The 27353-nt window shown below is 37.8% G+C and overlaps 1 protein-coding gene across 2 annotated transcripts in view; it reads left to right on the top strand.

The window, feature by feature from the left end:
- Positions 1–27353, top strand: part of opn7a (opsin 7, group member a) — a 58758-nt gene that overhangs the window by 4352 nt on the left and 27053 nt on the right. For both annotated transcript variants that reach the window (XM_073933108.1, NM_001316948.1), the window contains one exon: positions 17525–17609. In XM_073933108.1, coding sequence (XP_073789209.1) covers positions 17525–17609 — 85 coding nt within the window. Of the gene's footprint in view, positions 1–17524; positions 17610–27353 lie in introns of those variants that run through there.

The following is a 27353-nucleotide window of genomic DNA, read 5'->3' as shown; positions in this document are numbered from 1 at the left end:
CCGAACTGTGATTTTTTCATATATATAACGGACTAATCAGTGCAGATTAGCTTTGCGCTAAGGAGGGGTTTGGGAACAAATGAATTGCTGAACGAATCATATGGGAGTCGCTGGGATAATTAGGTAAAAATGACGCATATAAGTAAATGACAGTGTTTTTTGACCTTGCATGCCTATCAGTAAGTTGATGTAGACCCCTAACACCAACATATGATCTTTTTTAATGCAAAATAAGGGCTCTTTAAAGAGATTTTCACAAAAAAAAGGAAACCTGCTATCATTTATTGATTCCCACTTGTTCCAAACCTTTTAGAGTTAGTGATGGGTCGTTCTTGAACGATTCGTTCATTTATACCGAATCTTCATTATGACTCGGCAACTACGAGTCCCCTCAGGGAGTGATTCATTCATGTGTGCGTACGCACATTTGTGCAGGTGGTTTCATTAATTTCAAGTCTTTTGAGTCGTTCATCGCAGAAACGCAGAAACCAATCACGTGTGTTGAGAGCGGGAAAAAGAATTGATCCGTTCATCTCTCGTGTCCTCTATCGGGTTTAAGTCATTCTTTCCTCACCGGCCAATCATATGCGTTTAGAGCCAGAAAAAGAATTGCTCTGTTCAACTCTCGAGTCCTTGGGTTTGAGTCATTCTGTCACGTGATGAACGTGTAACGTGTAACGAACCACTGACATTTGAAGACACGAAGAGGTGAGCTAAGCTGAACAAAGAGACAGCAATACTTTCATAGACAAAAGAGCAGGTAAACATTGAATTATTATTTTCTCCTTCTTATACATTTACATTTAGTCATTTAGCAGACGCTTTTATCCAAGGAAGGAACTTACACAACTATAAGAGCAACAATGAATAAGTGCTATAGGCAAGTTTCAGGTCTGTAAAGTCTAAGAAGGAAAGTATTAGTAATTTTTTTTTTTTTTTGGGTACAGTTAGTGTGATATTCAGAGAGGCAATTGCAGATTAGGAAGTGAAGTGGAGACTAAATAGTTGAGTTTTTAGTCGTTTCTTGAAGACAGCGAGTGACTGCTGTTCTGATGCAGTTAGGGAGTTCATTCCACCAACTGGGCAGATTGAGCGTGAGCGAAAGAGATTTCTTCCCTCTTTGGGATGGAACCACGAGGCGACGTTCATTCACAGAACGCAAGTTTCTGGAGGGCACATAGATCTGCAGAAGTGAGAGCAGATAAGAAGGAGCAAGGCCAGAAGTCGCTTTGTAGGCAAACATCAGAGCTTTGAATTTGATGCGAGCAGCAACTGGCAGACAGTGCAAACGGATGAGTAGCAGAGTGACATGTGCTCTTTTAGGTTCATTAAAGACCACTCGTGCTGCTGCGTTCTGGAGCAGCTGAAGAGGCTTGATAGAGTTAGCTGGAAGCCCAGCTAGTAGAGAGTTGCAGTAATCCAGTTTGGAGAGAACAAGAGCTTGAACAAGGAGTTGAGCTGCATGTTCAGATAAGAAGGGTCGGATCTTTCTGATGTTATAGAGTGCGAATCTGCACGATCGAGCAGTTCTAGAAATGTGGTCAGAGAAGTTTAGTTGGTCATCAATCGTTACTCCAAGGCTTTTCACCATTTTGGATGCAGTAATGGTTGCCCCATCCATCTGGATTGAAAAGTAATGGTGTAGAGTCGGGTTGGCAGAAACTACAAGCATTTCCGTTTTTGCGAGGTTAAGCTGAAGATGATGATCTTTCATCCAGTGTGAAATGTCCAACAAGCAGGCTGAGATGCGAGCTGGAACCGAGGGATCATCAGGATGAAAAGAGAGGTATAGCTGGGTATCATCAGCATGGCAGTGGTAGGAGAATCCATGTCTCTGGATGACTTATAGTATTCTATTTATGACTTATTTGTCGTGTGATCAACCTTTTGGGCTAGCTGTAGATGTGTTTTCAAAGCAATTCGTAACATTTTAATAATATTTTTGCAAATTGAACCAAATGAACAAAATGACTTGGAAAAAAGATTCGTTCATCTCGATGAATGAGACTCAAAGATCCGATTCAGTAAAATGATCCGAAGTTCCCATTACTAGTTAGAGTTTCTTTCTTTCTTCTGAACACATAACAATATATACCAAATAATTTTTGGAGGGTGTTTGGAGGTTTCTTCCTACTATGGGTGTCAATGACTGCTGTGTTCAACAAACAAAAGAAATTCATAAAAGTAATTAGAACCACGAGTAAACATTTAGGACATGTTTGTTTGTTTTTGTTGATGTTGTTCTTGACCAATCCCTTTAATGTTTGTCATCAAAGTGTACCAGATTTCAAGATTAAGTATAACTAGAGTCTTGAATTTCTCTAAAGTCTTGTGGGAAACGCTGGATGATCACATATCTAAACATTATATCTCTTTCAGTCGACTGTGGTTAAGTCACTCTGGCATCATATGACTTCCACAAGACTGGTTACTTATATTTACCACTTGTTTTTATTTTTCCTCATTAATGAACCCAGTCAATATCCCAAGAACTGAAGCAAGATGTGGAGATTTCTTATCTTATTAGCTATAGGTGACAACAGCACAAACAGACGACAAAACCTCACTTTCTTCTTGAAGTCAAGCAAAGTCAACCAAAAGCGGATGGATTTTCATTGAATATGGCAGAGTCGTACTGATATTAATGCATGGCATGTAGTGAGGCGAGTTGGAATACATATAGATTGAGTTATGAATGCATATCTGGAGACATGAAGACTTTGCCCAGTGCAATCTGATGGAGACCGAAGCTTTATTTATTAAATCACACATAGCTAAGCTGAGACCTCAGATCTTTCCCCGCTGAACGCCACTGCATTTGTATGTATATTCATGTGTCCTTGCGTGTGTAATCAATGGTTGACTGTTCGGCTGACTGATCTTCATTTTTCAGCTGAGGATTTTACAGCGCTGATGGAGCGGCAGGTGAATTAGAGGCGTTCTGTGATTTATTACTGTCTGCTTGTGTTTGGATGAGCTTATGCATATATAAGGCATGGGAGGTGATTGGGGCGAAAAGTCGTTTACATGTGAAATGCTTGAAATTTCATTGTGTCAAGATGCACAGTTTGATTGGATTAAGATGGCAGTTTTGAACATGTTTTTTAAGCACTTGTTAACACAAACTGTTTGGCCATGTTAAGCAGATTTTTGATTATTAGAATGTATTCGCATCCATAAACTCAACCTCAAAGTTCATTCTGATTACATACCCCTTTATACGTTTGCGGAGAGAACAAAAATACCTCCCAGGAGCTTCGTTTTTTTCCAGTTTTTGTTTTCGCGGATCCACCAGAAGCTGCTGTTTATGCTTTTTGAGATCGCAAATGTCTTTCACAAGTGCCCTTTGTGTCTGCTGTTCTCACTTCAATCCACCAAAGGCTCCTATCGACTAACTGATTTACTGACTGACCAACCTGACCCTCCCCCTTTCCTAAACCCAACCAATAGTGTTTTTAAAAAGCACAGATTGACCCAGCCCACCCCCTTTCCTAAACCCAACCACAGTGTTTTAAAGAGCAATCCAAAAAAGAAAAGCCTTCTGATTTTTACCATGTTTTCAGATTTTACCACATTTTCACCCTGTTATTTACTTTTAAATTTTTGTCGTTCTTTTTATCTTACCTGCTTTTTGGAACCGTTCTTTGCCGAACTTGAACCCCGCCGTCGCGGTCAACTCCACTCTGCGTCTCAAGTCCACCAATATACAAGTTGAGCTACTGGACTAACGTAACAGCGAGAAAGCCATCCACACGAAGGTAAGCAGTCAGCTGATAAGCGCGTAAAGGAACGCCGTCATACCATCCTGTAACAAACGTTTTAAATACGAAATGCAGCCATACGTACTTCTGTCAGCATAATTCATGAGTCCAGAAATGTATATAGGGCTACGTTTTCAGAATGAGCCTATGTCGTGTTACGAATTAAATGGAAAACTCTTAATCTAAAAAGTTTGACTAAAACGTAATGATGACAAGTATTAAAAATATAATCCCCGTTGCCCCCGTTCTCTCTTCTCAAAATATAAACCAAAACACAAACCACTAAAAAATTAACAAGAAAATGTTTTTTTTTTATTTTATTTTTTACAATAAACTTCACATTTTTGTTCCTTCTCGCACCCTGCGATCTTCTTCCTCCCTCCACTTGTCTTTTCCCTCTGCTTGTCCATAACAATCTCACAGCAGTTCGTAACTTTTTGATTTAGTGGCTAATTCGTATGAATTCGTATGATCTAATTCGTACAATTTAGTACGATTTACTCATCACCCAATGACGTTTGGGTTTAGGGGTAGGGTTGGGTGCCACGTCTCCTTTTTAAAATTGTACAATTTCGTACGATTGAACTCGAATTCGTACAAATTAGCCACTAAACTGGCAAAACGTAAAATACTTTCGTTTTCTCGTGAGATCAGGCTGGCTCGTCTATCATCTATGGGCAACAGAGCATTCAGCCGCTTTGGAACTCACCACCACCTGCCATCAGAAACATTGACTCCCTTATATTATTCAAATCAAGACTGAAAACCCACTTATTTAAGATGGCTTTTAATACTTAAATAAATAATTTCATCTGCACTATTGCTGTGTATATTTGTTATTATTTCTCTGGTTTTATTGCTATTGTTTTATTGCACGATGTCCTTGAGTTGCCAGAAAGGCGCCTTTAAAAATTTATTATTATTATTATTTTTTTATTATTATACACATTATCATCTCACAAAACAGCATATAAGAGACATCAACAACAATAATTAGTTTTCATCACTCAAGTAGCAACATCTTCACAAAGAATAGCGAGCAAGAAATTGAGAGCGGGCAGCCAATGGAATACAAATAAAATTAAATTCAAATAAATTTAAATTAAAAAGAAAAGAAGTGATGTTAATCTAAAACAGATGTAGCTTAAAAGTGATATAAAACTGATTGTCATTCTCTAATCCTCTACTCCTCCCCATTCCTTGTCAGGGCAGCACAGAGGCCCAATGGTTTGCATCATTGCCTCACAGCAAGAATTTCACTGGCTCAGATCTTACCTGGCAAAGTCGACATTTCTGTGTGGAGTTTGCATGTTCTCCCTGTGTTTGCGTGGGTTTTTCCCAGACTCTCCAGCTTCCGCAGACCAAAAAACATGTAATATAAGTGAATTGACATCATAGACAAGCGTAGAATTTAGCATACATTCCCCATAACTATTCTCAATCTACATTTACCATTATCAAGCAGGGGAGTTCTCGAGACCTACCTGAACTCAGACTCCCCTCTCGCCCTGCAACGAGCTCAGGGCTCTCTCCCGGGACGGAGTGACAAACACAATTTATAATCAATCATCAGCTAAGGTCGTTGAAACGCTCATGACAACCAAGTTCTGCAAAAGAAAATGTTTGAACACACAATACATCAAAACGCGAAGCAGATGTGGCTGCCACAGTCACTAGATCTCAATGCAAGAACTCCAAAATCTCAAAAAGTATTTCCAGCACCTTGTTAAATCAATGCAATGAAGAATTAAATCCGTTCTGTCGGCAAACGAAAGCCAAGCCCGATATGCAATAAAGTGGCTGTTAAGTGTATTTTGAAAGCCTTTGAAAGATGTGTGTTTAGAAAGGTACATTTGACTGTGCAGTAGAAAAAAGAAAACACTTAGGGCTTCACATGTGCCTGTTTGAGCTCTGAGACTTCATCAGCTTGCCAGAATCGCCAGCATTGCCAGTAACTGTGCTGATTATTCATTAGACTGTGTCAGTCACAAAAACAACATCAATTATGCTCATTTCTGAATCTTCTTTGTTGTTTTTTTCTGGCCTAATATGTCAAAAGCTTGGCAGACTAGGGCTTGCATGCACATTTCCGCCTGTCTTTGTGTCTTGTTGTCATTAATATTACTCTCTGCGTACATGCATCTTCCCTAGCAGGTTAATATGGCAGTTACAAAATGGCTTTGCACCTGCTGTGTGTGCGCGCTCTGCCTGTTCTGAAATTGTGCTTTAATAAGGAATTCGAGATATGTGCATCACCACAACCGGGCACCAAATACTCCAGGTTATAAAATAATCTTTGGAGTGGAGTGAAGCCATTTAAGAGAAAATGTAGTTTTGTTCATTAATTTATTTGATGATTATGTCTGGCACAGAATGCAAACCCAATTAGCCTTTAGCCGTGTGAATATTTGGTGGAAGTAATAACACAGTGTGAAGAGATCTGACAAAGATGAACATGTGTAAGCATGTGTTAGAAGAAATATGTGGTTATGATATCTGTATTGTGTTACTGGCCGAGTATATGAGCTTGTTTATATATTTTACATCATGTAGTATTTGTTTGACATGCATATGTGCATGATTAGCTAAGCATTAAATATTGGTGTATTGTGAATGCATGATAACAATATGCTAACCACTGTAGAAACACACTATTAACATGCTAAATTATGTTAGCAGTTTGCAAACATTCGTAAAAATAATATGCTAACCACAATTGTTAATTCATTTCAGTACTACTTAATGCTATAAATATTTTAGCTGTATGCTAATCCATAAATAACAGAATGCTAATACTTACCCTGCTGAAAAATCAGCCTAGGCTGGTTGGCTGGTTTTAGCTGGTCGACCAGCCTGGTTTTAGAGGGGTTTTGGCCACTTCCAGGCTATTTTCCAGCCATTTCCAGCCTGGTCTTAGCTGGTCAGGCTCGGAGATGCTTATGTAACTTATAATTTTTTAATTTTTTCCATACTTTATGTTTAACCGAGAGCAGATTTTTTCAACACTTTCTAAACATAATAGTTTTAATAACTCATTTCTAACTGATTTATTTTATCTTTGTCATGATAACAGGAATTAATATTTGACGAGATATTTTTCAAGATAATTTTATACGGCTTAGAGAGACATTTAAAGGCTTAACTAGGTTAATTAGGTTAACTAGGCAGGTTAGGGTAATTAGGCAAGTTATTGTATAATGATGGTTTGTTCTGTAGACTATCGAAAAAAAAAATTAGCTTAAAGGGGGTAATAATTTTGTCCCTAAAATGTTTTTTAAAAAATTTAAAACTGCTTTTATTCTAGCCAAAATAACACAAATAAGACTTTCTCCAGAAGAAAAAATATTATCAGACATACTGCAAAAATTTCCTAAATCTGTTAAACATCATTTGGGAAATATTTAAAAAAGAAAAAAATAAATCTAAGGGGGGCTAATAATTCTGATTTCAACTGTTTATATATATATATATATATATATATATATATATATATATATATATATATATATATATATATATATATATATATATATGATAGTAATATTAGTTTTTCTGTATTTTTGATCAACCAAAACTAGCATTAGAAAACAAAATATGCTTTAAACATGTATTTAATCAAATAATTAGTATCATATATTATCAAATAAACTTCATCTCTCTCTCAGTTCATTTTGTAATACTATATCAGTATTTTTCTTCCTGCAGAGTGTATAGTATTCTTTGAACCTCTCAAGGGAAAGCTGTCCGTTTGCTTATGTATAAAATATAAAGGCTCTTTTACTCATTGAAAGGATTCGCGTAGAAGAAGGTAGCGTAGGTCTGCGATTACGCTCTCTGGAGAGGTTTGAGTGTGCAGACTCAGCCTTTAGCTCCACGGCTGATCAGTATGCTGCATATGTGTGCATGAGGGAAGAAGGGAGGGAAAAGGAGAGAGATGGAATATTTACACAGATGTGATTTAAAGAGTCTGTCAATTAGTCTAATGAAAGTTAAAGGCTATACACAGTATTTAAGAATTATGCACAGCTGTTACTCTCAGAAAAAAGCTGACATGCTGTTCAAAGGATTTACAGCATATGTGCACGTTTCAAAGACAAATTCAGAAGAAAAACAATGATGATTTAGAAAAAAGGAGAGTACTAGGAAGGATATTGACCTTATTCTAAAATGCAGAAGTGCACTCCCCTTCCCCCTGCCACTTTTATCATTAATGGTATTACTTTTACTTTTGTTATCATTAATATTATTACTGTTCTGACCTTTCCTCCTGTTATCTTTTCATTATCATTAATATAAATATTAATACGATTATCATTATTAAGGTTGCAGTAATTGTTGTTGTTGTTGTTGTAGTAGTAGTAGTAGTTGTAGCAGTAGTCATCATAGTAGTATCGATTGTAATTGTATTTTGAAGTAGTAGTTCCTGTAGTAGTTGATGTCGTTGGTATAGTGGTAGCAGAAGTAGTAAAGGTGTCGTTGTAGCAGTAGTAGTAGTAGTCGTTGTTGGTGTAGTAGTAGTAGTAGTCATTGTAGTAGTATCGATCGTAATTGTGATTATTGAAGTATTAGTTCCTGTAGTAGTTGATGTCGTTGGTATAGTGGTAGCAGAAGTAGTAAAAGTGTCGTTGTAGCAGTAGTAATCGTTGTTGGTGTAGTAGTACCAGTAGTAGATGTCGTTGATGTAGATGTTGTAGTAGCAGTGATTGCGGTAGTAGTAGTAGTAGTAGTAGTAGTAGTAGACGTTGTATTAGTTGTAGCAGACGCTGTAGTATCAGTAGTGGTAGTCATTGTTGTGGTAGTATCAGCAGTAGTAGACATTATAGTAGTAATAGTTGTGGTTGTGATTGTAGTAGCAGCAATAGTAGTTAATAATGATATAGTAATATAAGTAACTTTCTGCAGTAGTAGTAGTTACGGTAGTACTTGTGATTTATTATCATTTTCATTTATTATTACTGTTGTCCTTTCTTTCTTTTTACTGTCATTATTTCTATTATACATTACTAAGCATAGTTGTTACTCCCTAACTCTGACTGGTTTCTTTTGTATCTGTTTTACTTATATCTGCGAGACTAGATTCATTTATTGGCTAACATTGTTCCTAATGTATGTAATCTGACCTTCCACCAAGTTACCTTTACATGGACACACACACACACACACACACACACACACACACACACACACACACACACACACACACACACACACACACACCTAACAGTACCTGACTATATTGTTTTTTTTTTTTTGTTTTTTTATTGTTGTTTTGTTATGGTTTTTTGTTGATGTTTTTGTATTTGTATGATCCCAATTTATGTACCTTTTTGCATATTCTAATAATAAAAATAAATAAATAAATAAATAAATAAATAAATAAATAAATAAATAAATAAATAAATAAATAAAATGCAGAAGTGCGCCTGTTTTCGCGATTGTTTTAGAACTTTCGATTCAGTCGCCTATGGGAGAAATGACTAGGAATAATAAACGGCAGAAAAAGGTCAAACTACTTGCTCTACAAACAAATGTTTGCATGAATATACAGACTAAGTAGAATAACATAATAAGAATATATCAGTTTGCAACATCAAGCAGCGAAACGAGCAGTTTTTAATGGCTAAAAATGAATGGAAGTGAATGAGACCGGAAGTCTCCAGCCAAAAAGATTTAAATGGCTGCGCCCGCTCGGCGGCGAAAAATAATGTAAATAGTCAGCATGACAAACAATTTTCTGAATTTTATAAATAGTGCAATCAGCAGATTTTTACATTGACCTCATCTTTATCTCTCTTCTGCTTTTCTGCAGCTCAAACATATGAGGAGTTGCTTATGGAGCTAAAGGACAGCCTCCCTCTGCTGAGATTGAGCTATCCGCTTGTTAAGTGGTGACGTGTTTGTGACGTATGTATACTGTTTCCGGGTCCAAGCCGCCATTCATTTTGAGTTGAGAAATCATTCGTTTATGATCACGTTTTATTCCTATCACACATTAAAGTTAATTTTATATAAAATCGTAGTGTTCACAACAATCTCTGGGCTTGCTGCATAACAAATACCAAAAATGTAACAATTTATAAAAAAATTTATCACTTTCTGGCCATCGGATATTAGGCATGGACATATATATTGCGATTGTGATTTTCTAAAGCATTAAATCGCTTTGTAAACGTTTATTATTACCATTTCATGAGTCTCCCAATTCAGTTGAATAGAGCGCTTGGACCCGGAAGCCGCTTTGCGTGACGTCACACTTAACAAGCGGATTGATAATGTCTGAGCTGTTTGGTGCTTTGTAGGATTTTCCTCTTTTATCCTCTTATCCACTAGTTCTATATACAGTTAAAGTCAGAATTATTAGTCCTTCTGAATTATTAGCCCTTCTTTATGTTTTTTAAGCCAATTTCTGTTAAACGAAAAGTTAAACGGAGAGTCTGCTGAACACATTCATTCATTCATTCATTTTCTTGTCGGCTTAGTCCCTTTATTAATCTGGGGTTGCCACAGCGGAATGAACCGCCAACTTATCCAGCAAGTTTTTACGGAGCGGATGCCGCAACCCATCTCTGGGAAACGCTTAACACATTTCTAAGCATAATAGTTTTAATAACTAATTTCTAATAACTGATTTCTTATTTATTCGTCAGGATGACAGTTCATAATATTTTACTGGATATTGTCAAGACACTAGTATTCAGCATATAATGTAGTTTAAAGGCTCAATTAGGTTAATTAGGTTAACTATTGGATAACAGTGGTTTTGACAATCAATCGTTTAAGTTATCTAATCATTTTAAAGACCAAAAAAATGCAAAAAAATAAATAAATAAAAATTAAGCTGCTGTTATTCTAGCCAAATAAAACAAATATTAAAGAAACTACTGTGGAAATTGCCTTGCTCTTAAGTGTCATTTGGAAAATGTGCGAAAAAGGAAAAAAATTCACAGGAAGGGAATAATTTGACTTCAACTGTATTTACTGTTTATATATACTTTGTTTTGCTGAAATATATATGCTGCAATATTTTACCAGACGATTATTCAATTCAGCTCAGTTCACCTTTATTTGTATTGCGCTTTTGCAATGTAGATTGTGTCAAAGCAGCTTCACATAAAAGATCATAGTGAATTGAAACAGTGTAGTTCATTTTTCAAAGTTTAAATATATATATAACATTATTTAACATTAGATTTTATTCATCTTAATCTTAAATAAATAATCTAATCCTGCAAAATGTCAATTGCGGATACACACACAGTGAAATAGATGCTCAAACGGTTTATTGTTCAGCCCTGTTGGTCCTGTGTTCTGCGTTCCCATCCAGATTTGGGGTTCACTTTTGTTATTTCCCATCATTCTCTCATCTCCATCTTTTTAAGCTCTTCCCAATAGTTGGATCTGTCTCTGGCCTTCAAGCCCCAATTCCATCTTGGCAGGTGGATTTCTTCACCCCATCTCAGGCCTCCGAGCACTGGAGTCCTTTCTGACCACTCAGCTTGGCATTAGTCTCCTTCAGTTTCCTTGTCCATCTGGCTGTGCTTCATCTCTCCATCCCTCTGGCTCAACCTTTGGTCCTTAATCGTACTGGCCTTGTCCCAACCTGCCCCATCTTCATTGCTTCTGTGACCCCCGCTTGGATCATCCTGCACACAGTAGCTCCTTATCTTTTCTGCCCTCTGTATTCTCTGCTCTTCTTTTCTCATTCTCTTTATATGCTCTAGACACTTTCGTATCAGTGCTCCACGTTTTTTGAAAGCATTGCGAATTCTGAGTGGGTTTGACAAATTATCTTTTCAAGACACACTCCTTCCTCTCCATGTGCACCCAACACTTTTGCACTCTTGTGCTGAACCGTTCTATAAGCAGTCAGGTATGATTCCAGTTGTGTTTCCATGTGAGCCTGGAATAGCAGGCCCGGCTTCTAACCAATTTGGCGCCCTAGTCAAGATTTCAGGTGGCGCCCCGTCACATCGCAGTAAATTCCACTGCTAGTGTATAGTCATAAGAAACTAAACAGCTTTTTGATCGACTACTACAAGCTGGGAAAACGTCAGATAAATATGCCAATGCAATTAACGTTATTGTTGAATAGATCTAATATTTACACATTTGCTTGAGGAAGGAATGATGGGGGTAGTTACATTAATATGTTATAATATAATTATTAATAAATTAATAATAACAGATTTACATTTACATTTAGTCATTTAGCAGACGCTTTTATCCAAAGCGACTCACAAATGAGGACAAGGAAGCAATTTACACAACTAAGAGCAACAATGAATAAGTGCTATAGGCAAGTTTCAGGTCTGTAAAGTCTAAGAAGGAAAGCATTAGTATTTTTTTTTTTTTTCATTGGGTACAGTTAGTGTGATATTCAGAGAGGCAATTGCAGATTAGGAAGTGTAGTGGAGACTAAATAGTTGAGTTTTTAGTCGTTTCTTGAAAACAGCGAGTGACTCTGCCGTTCTGATGCAGTTAGGGAGTTCATTCCACCAACTGGGCAGATTGAGCGTGAGCGTTCGCGAAAGTGATTTCTTCCCTCTTTGGGATGGAACCACGAGGCGACGTTCATTCACAGAACGCAAGTTTCTGGAGGGCACATAGATCTGCAGAAGTGAGATCAGGTAAGAAGGAGCAAGGCCAGAGGTCACTTTGTAGGCAAACGTTATAATAGCACTATAGCCATTTAATGATTAGCAATGTTATGTCATATCTATCAACGTTGGGATGTTAAAATATGGGACAACAAATAGCTTCAAATGATAGAATACATAGCAAACAATATAAAATATTGACAATAAAATAAAAGGTTTAACCTATTAAAATCAATGGCCTATACAGAAATTAAATAAAGCTATGAAATCTATTTCACTTTTAATTGTATTTGCATATTGATTAAAGTTACTATAGTTATTTAGTGAAGAGCAGCAAATGAATCTCTCATTGTGTTTTGTTTGATAACAGAGGTGTTAATGTAAGAATGCACAGATCTAGAATGAATGAATGAAGCATTTGACTACTTTAGTAACTGTTTGTGCTCATTTAAGAGAAAATTAGTTGTGTTTAAAATAAAACAAGCAGGATAGAGCAAAAAAAAAAAAAAAGCACTTTTCCGACGGTCCCTTACGGAGAGCTGCACTCCGCGCGAGCTCAGCTCTCCCGGCTAAACGCATATCCCAGGCTAAACGGAGCAGTGCTCGTAATATCGAGCGAAAAAAATAAAAAGACAGCTGTGAAACATAACCAGCTTTGTCTTTTTGTAGAAAACACACTTTAGATCTTTTTAGGGTAAGAGGTTTTTGAGTTATTGCCATCTATCACTGAATGTGTGTCAGGAATATTAAAAACAAAACCAACTTACCCCCGCTCATTTCTGGCACCCCCTGGATGTACAGCGCCTTTAGCATTTGCCTACACTGCCTATGCCACGGGCCGGCCCTGCTGGAATAGCATGGCACAATTACAAACAGTGTTGTGCAATTAATCGAAATCCAATTGCAATCTGATTTGAAACTTTGCGATTACAAGATTACATTCCCTCTTACATCACAAGAGGCTGCAATATGAAACATATATTATTTAATTTCCTCCACCCAGAGCAAATGCGTGACTGCTGTCTGTGTATGAGAGTCTTACTAGCCAATTGAGTGAGCACACTTTCGTTCTGCCCAATTAAAATTGTGCAAGCGAACTATGCGGAACGCTCTCAATAAAACAAACAAACAAGCAGGAAAGTGCGAACGAGTGGAACGATGGCGTCTGCCGCTACAGAAGCATCAATAGACGAATTAATATCAAAGAAAAAACATTGCGATGCCCGTGTTGTCTATCGGCCCAACCCTAATACATAGCAGAGCTTGCAAACTGTGTTTTTTTTTTTTTTTTTTCGACAACACGAACGTTGTCAACATTACTCACTGGAAATCCAAAATACTTTTACACGGACGAGGAGATGGCTTAAGCTCTGTTGACGGGTCTCCTGCGTCTGGAGTTCAACAAGTTCTTCAACAAGCGTGTCTTTTTTCCGCTTGGCAAGCCAAGCTAATGTGACATGGGGGCGTGGCAGCATCGACGATTCTATTTTTTGATTCAATAATCGAAATTGAGCATGAATTTCGATCAATTTCGATGTAAAATCTAAATCGTGACACCCTTAGAAGGTTCACACATCTAATTTCTACATTAGAAGCCACCACAGGCAAGGAACATCCTATCTTACTGTGACTCAATACCGACTCTATGGCAAACGCGTTAAGAAAAAGCCAAAAGCAGAAGTTGACAGGACTTGAGAGTCTTTGCGAAAACACCATATTCAAATTTAATTGTTATTAAAAATCAAATGTGTGTTACGCTGCTGGGTATGTATTTAATATAACTGACCATTTAAATAAAATGTTTTATTCAATTCAAGTAGTCACTTGTACGTAATTATTATCTAGGGTTCAAAATGTATTCAGATTTTACATTTTTTCCCCTATACCCCTGTCGGAATGTGTACGAAGTTGGCATTGAATTTCATTTAAAATGGTATTGCAAAGGTCTTTAAATTTCATTTGGAGGATCCCGGGCGTACCCTGCATTTTGCAGTACCACTTTTTTGTTTGTATAACAAGTGAAATTATCTCCCTAATTTGAGTTGAACTTGTTTACAGAAAGGTAAGGTCATTTTATTTGTGTTTACTGTTTGCTCTAGAGAAAAATAAGTGTTTAATTTCTATATATTTAAAAACTAATTTGAATAAATGTTAAAGTTACCATCTTTTTTTAACTAACACTCACTGCATTTGAGCAGTAAGAAGCTACAATACAGAATATAGAGCTGAAGCTTGGTTTCTTAATCAAATCGCACAACCAAAATTGCAATATCTATCAAAAAAATAATAATAATCGCAATTATATATTTTCCCCAAATCACACAGCCTTAGTTACAAACCCGGAATACTGGACGTTTAAAGCATAACGTAGCCACTCTGTGTCCTAATTGCCAGTTTCTCCATAGCTGGTTAGATAAAAGAGCACTATTTATTTATTCATGTATTTACATTTTTTGTTATTTAACTCAGTAAGTATAGGAGAGATATCATCGTCCAGATCAGTGTTTACATTACCCATACAGTACCAAGACAATGGCTGACACATTTGTATTACATTCCAAAGAGATCCGTTATCTGCTTTACAGTGGAAAATGAAACCGCTTTTGTGCTGATTGGCCTGGGGTGGCACAGAAAGCAATGATTAGGCAAATAGAAGTGTTTGGCCTGAAATTACACTTCATGTTTCTGGAAAACCTTGTGCAATTCTGAATGTGTTTCACACAGGTGAGTGAGACAAACCACCTATAGGAAACACACAGTCGTCTCTGTGTATAAACGTGTGTATGTATGTATGTAGGTACAGTTAAAGTCAGAATTATTCGCCCCCCTTTGATTTCTTTTTTCTTTTTTAATTATTTCCCAAATTATTTTTAACAGAGCAAGGAAATTTTCACAGTATGTCTGATAATATTGTTTCTTCTGGAGAAAGTCTTATTTGCTTTATTTTGGCTAGAATAAAAACAGTTTTCAATTTTTATGTGTGTGAATGAGTGTGTGTGGATGTTTCCCAGAGATGGGTTGAGGCTGGAAGAGCATCCTCTACGTGAAAACGTGCTGGATAAGTTGGTGGTTCATTCCACTGTGGCGACCCTGGATTAATAAAGGGACTAAGCCAACAAGAAAATGAATGAATGAATTATTTTCTGTAAATCTGCTTCTGGCCTTGACACCTTCACGCCTAAATGGTTATTAGAGACATGTTTAAGGTATTATATGCAGTATTCTTCATTTATTCTCTTAGGTAAGGCAAGATCTTCCCTTATGGTTAACACTTAGAGGGAAAATGTGCCAAATGCATTGTAAAGCTTGAGCATTAAAATCGGCACTCAGTATCAGCCAATCACCATGACAAGGAATCAGTAGTCTTTATTGGCTGCAAAAAACCTGATCGGAGCATCCCTAGCTTTGACCCAACTTGGCTGTCAGAGAAGCAATACTCCCCCTAGTTGTACAAGACTGATCTTGGGAAGTCAGTAAATACACCCTTAGGAAAAAAAGTATACTTAAGTAAAGGTCAAATATAAAAGTATACTTTACCTAGTAGGCATACTAATGTCAGTGTACTAGTGGTGTACTTGAAATGTTCCTCCAGAAGCCCATTAAGATACACTGCATTGACAAAAGCTGCACACTTTGAGAATACATTCATTCATTCATTCATTTATTCATTCATTCATTCATTCATTTTCTTGTTGGCTTAGTCCCTTTATTAATCCGGGGTCGCCACAGCGGAATGAACCGCCAACTTATCCAGCTAGTTTTTACGCAGCGGATGCCCTTCCAGCCGCAACCCATTTCTGGGCAACTTTGTGAATAAAGAAGATAAAAATAAATGTTACATTTTAGCTTGTACAGTTCAAATAGTTGTTAAATTCTTTACTGCTGTCATCAAAAGAAGCAAATTAACACCATGACTCCTTGTGTCGCACCCCCCTGAGTCATGGTGAACGAATGACTCAGACCCGATAGAGGACTCGAGAGATGAACGGATCAATTCTTTTTCCGGCTCTAAGAGGACTCCTAGTTACCGAGTCATATTGAAGATTCATTCAAAATGAACAAATCGTTCAAGATTGACCGATCACTAGTTGACATTTAAAAAGAAATCCATTACACTAAGTGCAATGTCTTTTAGATAATATAATTACGTTATTTAATTCAATTTAATTATTCTTCATTTCTATAATGTTTTAATGTAGTTTGTGTCAAACAGATTAACATTGAAGTTCTAGTAAATTGAAGCTGTCAGTCCAGTTTACAGAGAACCCAAAGTTGGGTCCAGACACCTAAGAACAAATCTATCAATGCGCAGCTCCATTATTTACAGTAGTTTTCGCAACATAAAATTGCATTTTAGGATAAATTCCCCATATTTAATTGTTATAAAATCAGCCCGGACTCATTGTGGAAACGTAGCCCCGCGGACGTTTCTGCGGACCGCGAGATACGTCCCGGGAGGTACGTATTCGAGCGGTTTTTGTTTTTGCGGATCCGCGAGAGGCCGCTGTGCGCACTTTTTCGCGTCTCGGGCGCCATTCGCGCCGGGCCGTTCTCGCGCGAAAAGCCGCCGGATCGGCCGACCCGGCCGCCCTCCTCTTCCTCCTCCTCCTACTCCTTCCCTAAACCCGAGCTACGGTTTGCAAAAGCCGTCCAGAAAAAAAAAAAAGCAAAAGCCCTTGTCTTCGATTTCGACCGCGTTTTCTGATCCCGCCGCGTTCTCGCCCTTATTTTTCGGATTCTGTTTTTCATCTTACCTGATTTCCGGAACCGCTGTACCCCGGACTCGATCCCGGTCGTTGTCCCCGCGGCCGGCTCCTCCTCCTCCTCCGGGGCCTTCGCTCCGCCGACGTAACGCTGTGAGCTAAGCGGACAAACTGGTTGCATCGAGAAAGCCCTCCACTCGGAGGCGAGCCGTTGGCCGGCGAGTGCGAAGAGGAGGAGCGGAGCGGCGCCACACCGCCCCCCAGCATTCGCTAGAAAAAAACTAAACGCAGCCGTACGTACCTCCGGCCACGTAAATCGCGGTCTCCAGAAACGTCCCCGGGGTTACGTTTCCAGAATGAGCTTGGGTTGTATAAAATCATTGGAAAAGTCTATGAAAAGTCACCTGAAACTGTGTGTGTGTGTGTGTGTCTGTGTGTGTGTGTGTGTGTGTGTGTGTTACAGATGCAAGGACTGGACAACAGCACCTTCCAGTCCAACATCCCAGTTGCTGCAGACATCACAGTGGGCATCGTTTACTCCCTTTTTGGTAAGAGTCAGAATGTTTTTATTTATTTATTTTCCCCCGTCATCTGTGAACCATAACAGAACTCCCTTTCCCTCCATTCAATCCACCATGCATCGGCCACTGAGAGCTAGTGTGAGCAATCACATGCCTGTGGTGGTGCAGATAAAAGTTCTGGCATCCAGCGTGCTGCACTCTGATCTCAACTTACATGAGGGAAACTGTGCACAGGTGTACAGCTGTTATATCTGTTTTTTTGTGCAGCATGTCTGCTTAACAGATGATAGTAGGTGATACGGGTTAGGTTTGCTATTATCTGAGCCTTTCAGTTCTCACTGAGATTGTTTGGGGAATTTACTAAGTAGGAATTGTGTGTGCTGGAATTGTTTTTTTGTAGTTGCACATACTAGCTGTGCTGTTTTAGTGCATGATTCACAAAATGGATTATGCAAATAATGTGATGAAGAAAAAAACCTGTGGAACTGAAGGTGGGTCTAGAGGGTAGCCAAGGTGAGGGGCAATGGAGTGTACACTGCATTTTCTATACATTTTAAGAGGCTGTGACTATCTAAACAAATCATGAAAATGCAGTACAGGAATCAGCCTGGTTATGGAATTCTCCGAACACTGAGCTATATACATACAGTGTGCTCAGCCTGCTGGTTTGTCCATTCACACACATTTGCATCATCACGATCTCTTATCACAAAATCACATGACCTTTTTTAATGCGCATACTGAAATTTGTGCGTTAAAAGTGTATTCATCGTAGTTTATGCGCATCTTTTCTTATCGAATAAAAAGTTTATCCTACTCAGTGATGCACATACATTTTTAATGAGCATTTTCTAAATGTATGCGCTTCATGGCGTTTCCATCAACTTTTCCATCCTTTTGAGCTTTTCCATCAATAGAGGTGGATGGAAACATAGCTACTGTCAATTACTAACCAGCCAGCTAAACACTTCTGTAGGCTAAACACACTGAATAATTTTGGAAATTTGTGCACCTATTTAAATGTGTCTGTCATTCCGCAAGCCTTAAAAGTATGTGCTTAAACTACAGTGTAAAAATGTTTTCGCTATTTTACGTTGTTTTTTTTTTTTGTTTTTTTTTTGTGCTGTTTACTATAATTTACCATAAAATAAGAGATGTTAACTTAAATAAATTTCATTTAATTAAAATTTTTGGTACATTTCTGTAATTTAATGTCTGTTATTTTACTTTTTTCTTGCACCCTGGCTGCTGCTGCTTTTTTTTTTTTTACAGTGTATGTTTATATTGGATGTTTGCTAATGAATGATTAAGATTGATTTTAGGTATTTGAATTAGACTATTAGCTTTTGACAGTTAAGTTATTTAAAAAGCTGAAAATAAAAGGATTTTATCATCTAAAAACACTGCTTTCTGCTTTTAAGGCTCGTAAGAAATTAGTTAACAAGTACATTTTTATCTTTAAATGATTACGGTAATCATTTTTTTATGCACACAGTTGCTGCATTACTGTCGATTTATGTTCCTATAGGAGAATATATATATACAACGGTTCTGTGTGGTTCTTGAATCTGATTGGCTATATTGTGCGATATTTTGTCAGTAACATCACACAAAGGCCTCTTCACCCTTCACCTCTGTGTATTACTCCGCCCGCATACAGCCAACAACAAGCAGAGAGACACTACAGTTTGACAAATATTACAGCTTTTGGTCAACAAAATGTGCTTTTGAGGCTTTTTAGTTAAGAATGTAGTTGTTCAGATTGCAACTATGCAGTTTATTTGTAAGAATAGTGCCTATTTTAAAGTATTTACAATTTCTGAGAGAGCTCGTGAGCGGCCATTACCCTGCCATAGTGTAGTAGACCAAAGACACTTGACGTTTTCTATCCACAAGATGGTGACAGAACCGCATAACAAGCCCTTATGCTTAGAAGATTATAACAGTCTGATTTCTAACTACAGCTGGTCAAATCATTATTAAACTGGTAAGCATCCCGTTTGTCATGGGAGTATCTCAGAGCAAGAAGCTCGCTGATTCGAGCCTCGGTGGGGTCAGTTGGCATTTCTATGGGGAGTCCGTATGTCCTTCACCCGCTTTCCCTCACAAGATATAAGTGAATTGAATAAGTTTTTCCATAGTGTATGTTTGTGAATGAGTGTGTATGGATGTTTCCCAGTGATGGGTTGCAGCTGGATGGGCATCCGCTGTGTAAAACGTGCTGGATAAGTTGGCAGTTCATTCCTGCTGTGATAATTTAAGATTAATAAAGGGACTAAGCCAAAAAGAAAACGAATGCATACTTGTATGCCATATATGTAATTTGTAAATATTGCCATATATCCTATTTCAATATGGTTTCTAAAATTAAAAGTGGCCTTTGCCTAGTTCCAGAGTTACTGTGGTCTAGAACCACTACTGTTAAACTACGGTCACACTAGAGTTTGAGCATGTGGAATTTGTAAAATGTGAAAATACGAAAAATGGCGAACTAAAACAAGATGATTAGGAACATTGATAAAGTAAGTTTCATATTTTTTATCATTTTCAATTTGTGCAAAAAGGTCACGGACCAACAAGACAGGACCAACTTCTTTTGGTCTCACGCAATCATGTAATGCGAAATTGCAGTCTTCACCAAACTTGAACTTTTGAATGCGGTAACATGTGAAACTTGTCGCACAAGCTTGTGTTTACAGTCTGCTGCATGCACATGAGTATGAATGAAAGTCTATGAGGAGAAAAGTGCTTTGTGACCTTGGTTTTAATGAATGCCATGGGCTTTGTATCAAAGTGCCAACTTTGCCCTTGTGTGTGTGTAGTCATGTTTTAAAATCTCAATTCTGCCATCTATTATACTCCTAACAAAGATCTTTCCTTTCTCTTTGATGGGTGAACTGAAGGTAACACCTATGCCTACACACAAAGCATCAACGTAGGCATTTTCCATGTTCAGATCGGTTTTGATGTGCTGCCCTCGGATTGCTTTGATAGAAAAAAAACGCTGTGGTGTCATAACGTTCAGTCTGAAGTGCAGTGTGGATCTCTGCAGTGTTCATTGATTATTTATGCGAAACAAACTGTCTGCGGAGCACTAGAACATCTTACAATCCTCCTCGCTCTAATTGATTGATTTATTTACATATTTGACAGTTCTTTACAAATCTCGTTGCTGCGTGATTAAAATAATTAGACATGCGTTGATGAAAAAAATGTTCACTTTCAGAATCATAATTACTGATGCGTTTGTTTAAGAAACAATGGCGGTGGATTGAGTGCCAGAACACTTGCATGCCAAATGCTAATTGGCTTTTTCAATTCAACATACAGAGCACTGACCTTCTCCTTTATTCTGTCTCGCTTCCTTCTCGCTGTCTTTTTATTCGCTCTCGATTCCTCTGTACCTTCTCTTTTTTTCTTTTTGTTGACAAGATAAAGATAAATCCATTCTTTATATCTGGCTTGTAGATTAGCACCTCAGATGAGCACCACTTACTTTTCTGATTGGCATTGGAGTATTGATACAGGGGTGTCCAAACTCGGAGGGCTGGTGTCCTGCAGATTTTAGCTTCAACTTGCCTCAACACACCTGCAAGGATGTTTCTAGAAAGCCTAGTGAGAGCTTGATTAGCTAGCCCAGGTGTATCTGATTGGGGTTAGAACTAAACTTTGCAGGACACCAGCCTTCCAGGACCGAGTTTGGACATGCCTGATTTAATATGTGTATGCGCTGACTGCTGAACTATGTGTTATTGTTGTTCGTGGAAACATATACGGTATTTGCTGAATCAGTGTCACTATTCAGAGATGATCTTCTGTGGTTATTTAGGGTGCTTTCCCACCTACACTTTTGTTTCGGAACGTGTCTCGATTGCCCAGTTAGCGCGATTCGTTTAGCATATGTGAACAGTGCAATCGCGCTCTGTTCCACGCCAAAGTAATCGCTCCGAGATCGCTTGAATGAGGTGGTCTCGGCTCGATTGAAACGAACCCTGGAGCGGTTCGATTACAGTGAGAAAGCGGTCCGATCCGAGCGCGGTTATATCACAGTGTTATCAGCATGGCAGGAAGTTTCGCGAGTCTTCTGATGCCCGCAAACGAGTGATGATCTCCCGGTAATCTCGCGTCTCCCTCTCAGTCCTTAAATAGGCTACGTCGCGCACCCTTCTCACCCCTCCCCACAGCCTCTCTCCTCAGGCACATCGCGCGCACCCTTTCAATAATCATCAAACCACCACCTCTCCTGACAGCTGAGCGGGACGCTGCAAAATAAACCCTGACACTCTGACCAATGTAAGGAGAGTTTACTCGCACGTGACTTGTTTTAGCTCTTTTAGTCCAATTAGAAACTTTGCAATGTGAAAGCGAACCGCTCCAAGAGCAAAGAGCAACAATGTAACAATTGTAATCTCTGTTTCGGAACAACTGAATCGATTCACAGGTGTGAAAGCACCCTTAAACTACTCGTACCTTTCTATCAGATGAACCAGTCTGACCATTCTTGGCATTTTTGACCAAGTCAAATCACCTATCCGCTTGTTAAGTGTGACGCCACGCAAAGCGGCTTCCGGGTCCAAGCACTCTATTCAACTGAATGGGTAGACCAATGAAATGGTAAAAATAAACGTTTACAAAGCGATTCAATACTTTCGAAAATCACGATCGCAATATATATGTCCATAACCAATGGCTAGAAACCGATTCATTTTTTTATAAATTGTAAAAATGTTGGTATTTGTTATGCAGCAAGCCCAAAGATTGTTGTGTGCACTGACTTTATGTAAGTTAACTTTAATGTGTGATATGAATAAAAAGTAATCATAAACAAATGATTTCTCAACTCAAATGAATGGCGGCTTGGACCCGGAAACAGTATTACATGCGTCACCACTTAACAAGCGGATAGCGCATGTCTTTGGACGTGTGGGGGAAACCGGAGCACCCGGAGGAAACCCTTGTGAACAAGAGGAGAACATGCAAACTCCACACAGAAATGTTAACTGGTCCAGCCAGGACTCAAATCAGCGCCCTTTTTGCTGTGAGGCAAATGTGCTAACCACTGAGCCACCATGCCGCATGGGCACCTATGCCGCTTAAAGGGCACCTATGGTGAAAAATCTACTTTTCACGCTGTTTGGACAGACATGTGTGTAGGTATAGTGTATAGACCAGGGGTCGGCAACCCAAAATGTTGAAAGAGCCATACTGGACCAAAAAAAACAAAAACAAATATGTCTGGAGCCGCAAAAAATTAAAAGCCTATTATAAGCCTTATAATGAAGGCAACACATGCTGTATGTATTTATATTAGCTATATTAGCATACTAGAAAAATGATTTAGTTGGCTACAAATACATACTGAGCCTTCATGATTAAATGTTTTTTTTTCCCTTCAGTGCATCCTGTAGAGAATGACGCACCACGTGACTACTCTGTTGTACGATGCCGTCTCAAGTTTAACTTAATTACAATATTAATGCATTATGTTTAATGTTCGAGTTTAACTTCATTACAATATTAATGAATTATGTTTAATGTTAAAGTTTAACTTCATTATAATATCAATGAATTATGTTTAATGTTCAAGTTTAACTTCATTACAATATTAATGCATCATGTTTTGCTTTGATGAAATTAAAGAAATGCAGTAAAGAAATCAGGTTTTTGATGTTTTTTATTTTGAGGATTCCAAAAAACAACATCAAAATGAACGTGCATAACGTGCCCCTTACTGGGAATGTGCTCAACAAGGAAGGGTCAATCTCCAGGGATGTGTGACAAGGAAAGACAGTCTCGTTTTTTCCTTTCGCCACTCGCAAAATCTGCTCCCAAATGCAGTTTGCATATCAACGATCGCACCTTGTAAATAATCACCGTTGAGTGAGTGATCGGGATGGGCTTCTTTGAATTCTCTCAGGGAGGGAAAATGAGAGAGCGTGCCCCGCTGTACATCTTTGGCAAAGACAGCTTACGCTCCATGGCGCATCACACAGCCGCCGGATAGTTTACAACAGCCACCTGCCTATTCCGTGTGTCGCAGGCTATGACGCAAATCTTCGTTGACAGAAATGTTGAAAATAAATATTCTACACACTTTTACAGCATTGGAAAACGTTAAGATTGTTTGTCCTCCTATAGAAACCATATTAAAACAAAAATATATTTACCTCCCCCATCTTTTTCCGTTTTCAAACATTTTTTAAAAAAGCTCCAGGGAGCCACTGGGGCAGCGCTAAAGAGCCGCATCAGCGTCATATTGGGCTGATATAAACACACACAGTCTTTTTTTTTCAGTTTAACAACACAAAAATTGGTGGACCAATTGGAGCGGTTTTCAGAGCGACTGCAACTTGAAGTAGGAGTGCGGTCCCCCGCCCACTAATATTGATTGACAGGCATGTCACCATATGCTCAGTTTGTTGTTTCACGTCCGCCATTTTCAGCGTGTGACTCAGGAATGTCACCAGAGGAACACCCTTGCTCTATTTTTAGATGTAAGGCTCATTGGGCTCAACACAAGATCAACATTCACATGATCGCTCTCATGGGCGACATTGTTTGTAACTTTAGGTGGGTTTGCAAACATGTACTTTTCATTGCGCCTCCCCTAACTTCAGCTGTTTGCATTTCCCGCTGTCAAAGAAGCTCCCTGTGATCTTAACTAGGTGCAGCTGGAAAGTGCGAGCGTGTTGCCTCATGTGCACGTCCCTTCTTTGGATATAACATACTTGCCCTAAGCAGGTCACACACCAGAAGCGCCATGCATTTTAGAATTCTAACACCCCATCACATGGGGTGTCATCTTCAAGGCTTACCATTCAGTTTGAATGGGTGACGTCAGGCGTTGCCGAACTGCATTGTGGATCCATCGGCGCTGCTTCAGAGGCATAGTTCGCTGCAGACGTTGGAACTTTCTCAACTTTTCAAGCTCAGACGGAAGCATCAGCCAATCAGATCACTGTATGCAAATACACCAGCTCAGACAGTAGCCGATTGCTGACTAAATTCATTGGCTAACGCTGCTATGATGATCACGTCAGCCCCAACTTCAGACACACCCTCTGTCAAGCATTGACGCTGAAGCCCCATGTGAATGGGGCTTAAACATTGGTTTCTATTAGGATTCACACACCGGTGCTGCAAGTCGACAGCTGTCCACGGCGCTGGGCCACTACTCAGGACACTGTTCATATTTCTGCCGCGCCACAGAACGCCATCTAAATAGTTTCATTTTAAATAACATGCAAACGTGCTCGTCTGATGTGCCGTGTCACAGCTCTGAGCGGCGCATCCGGTCTGTGATGCTTTTTAGTTATAGCCTCAGTCAAAGTTAATTTAGTGTGCGTGGTTATTAGTCTCAGTGTACAAGCTCGGAACTTTAATCCTAGCACACAGTTACCCTACAGAAAAATCCAGCTTAAACTAGCCTAGGCTGGTTGGCTGGTTTTAGCTGGTCAACCAGCCCGGTTTTAGAGGGGTTTTGACCATTTCCAGGCTGGTTTCCAGCCATTTCCAGCCTGGTCTTAGTTGGTCAGGCTGGAAAATGACCAGCCAAATCCAGCTAAAACCTGCTTGACCAGCCTAGCCAGGCTAGGAGTCCAGCCAAAACCAGCTATGTTCAGCTTAAACCAGGCTGGTGAAGCTGGTTTTAGCTGGATTTAGCTGGTCATTTTCCAGCCTGACCAGCTAAGCCCAGGCTGGAAATGGCTGGAAACCAGCCTGGAAATGGCCAAAACCCCTCTAAAACCAGGCTGGTTGCCCAGCTAAAACCAGCCAACCAGCCTAAGCTGGTTTAAGCTGGATTTTTCAGCAGGGATTGGCTGTAAAACTATACAAAGACACAAATGATTTTGTATTCTCTGCTTGGTCTTTGTCAGAGTCGTACACGTACAGTTGAATGCTGATCCTCTCACTCATGTTGCTTCTCTCTGTCTGCATGTCTGTTGCCATACACAAAGCGGGGGCGCTCCGCCTCCTTGTTAAGTTGGACATGAAGTCGAAGACTTTTTCTTTCTTTCTTTCTTTCTTTCTTTCTTTCTTTCTTTCTTTCTTTCTTTCTTTCTTTCTTTCTTTCTTTCTTTCTTTCTTTCTTTCTTTAAGCTGCCACAATCAATCTCTGAGCATGTTTCTAGCTCTTTAAAAAGTTGTGGGAACACAATAAAGAAGTACTGAGAAAAAATGTCCATTAGTGGAAGCTTTAGATACTTAAAGTATCAAAGTCATTCTAAAATCAATATTTCATTTCCTTTTACTTATTTGATAAGAAACCATGAACGAAGGGACACAATGTACAGCCAGTCTGTGATTATTGCGCAAACCACCCCTGTCAGCTTTATTTACATGATCCATTTTTAAGGAAAGTTGCATATTTTATTGATGATAAATGTGCATTAAAGCTCAGGTTTTAGGCTTTATGTTATTATCAAAATGCTTCAGAGCCCATTTGAACCTATCTTTTTCTGTTTGCTGAGATTTCCTGACAGTATTTAGGGTTTATGATTTAAACTGAGCCTGCTGTGAAAATGACTGTCAGATTAGACTAAATATATGACATCATTTCTATTTCCATTTTTTCAAGTTCAATTTTCTGAAGTAATCTAACCGGCTGAAGCAGTGAGCTGTTATCCGATCTGACTGAAGGCGATTTAATAATGCTGAAATCTGACAGACAAGGGATATTCTGTCAAACTTTATTTTGCATGTAAATATCTGGTTTTAAACATCAGAGCCTTAAATAGAGTCTGTATAGTAGAAAACAACTGGATTGCTAATAAAATATTTTGCAAGATGATATAAATACAAATGTTGTTGTTTTTTTTGCCTCAAATTGTTATGTTATCCATCTTCTTGTTTTCTGCTTGTGCAGGCAGTTTTAGAAAACAATGAATTATGGATTTCTGTATTTGCTTACAAAGTGCTTAATAATCTAAATTAATAAGCACTTATGCTTACATGTGCTATAGTTTAGATAAAATACTTTATTAGTCAAAGCATAAATAAAGGCATTAACATTCAATTATTAAGATAAGTAAGTCTTGGAATAAATGTGTCACATTCTGAAAATGAAGCAATATAATATTTATCCTCACTTATATGTGTCAATGGAATATTTGGACATTTTTAATTTAATTTAATTTAATTTAATTTAATTTAATTTAATTTAATTTAATTTAATTTAATTTAATTTAATTTAATTTAATTTAATTTAATTTAATTTTAAATATTTAAAAAAATTCCAAACATTCCAATGACAATTTTATTTTATTTTATTGCATTTCACTTCATTAAATATATAAAATAATAATATTTTAATTTAATAAAATTTTATATTATTATTTTATTTTTTAACTTTTATTTTTAATTAAGTGCATTTTGTTTTATTTTTAAGTAGTTACTTTTATTTTTAATCATATTTTATTTTATTTTTAATTAATTACTTTTATTTTTTATTAATTACTTTTTATTTTATTATTTATTTTTTACTTTTATTTTTTATTAAGCACATTTTGTTTTATTTTTAAATAATTACATTTATTTGAAATTATGTTTTGTTTTCATTTTAATTAATTACTTTTATTTTAAAATAATTTTTTTTATTTTTTTTATATAATTACTTTTATTTTTTTATTTATTCTTTTTTAATTAAATTAAATTAAATTAAATTAAATAAATTTTTTATTTTATTTTATTTTATTTTATTTTATTTTATTTTATTTTATTTTATTTTATTTTATTTTATTTTATTTATTTTATTTTATTTGCTAAAGTGAT

Source organism: Danio rerio, chromosome 20 (genome assembly GCF_049306965.1).
Source record: "Danio rerio strain Tuebingen ecotype United States chromosome 20, GRCz12tu, whole genome shotgun sequence".
Classification (NCBI taxonomy): Eukaryota; Metazoa; Chordata; class Actinopteri; order Cypriniformes; family Danionidae; genus Danio; species Danio rerio.
Note: the sequence above shows the minus strand (reverse complement) of the source record. Positions and strands in the feature narration are given on the sequence as shown.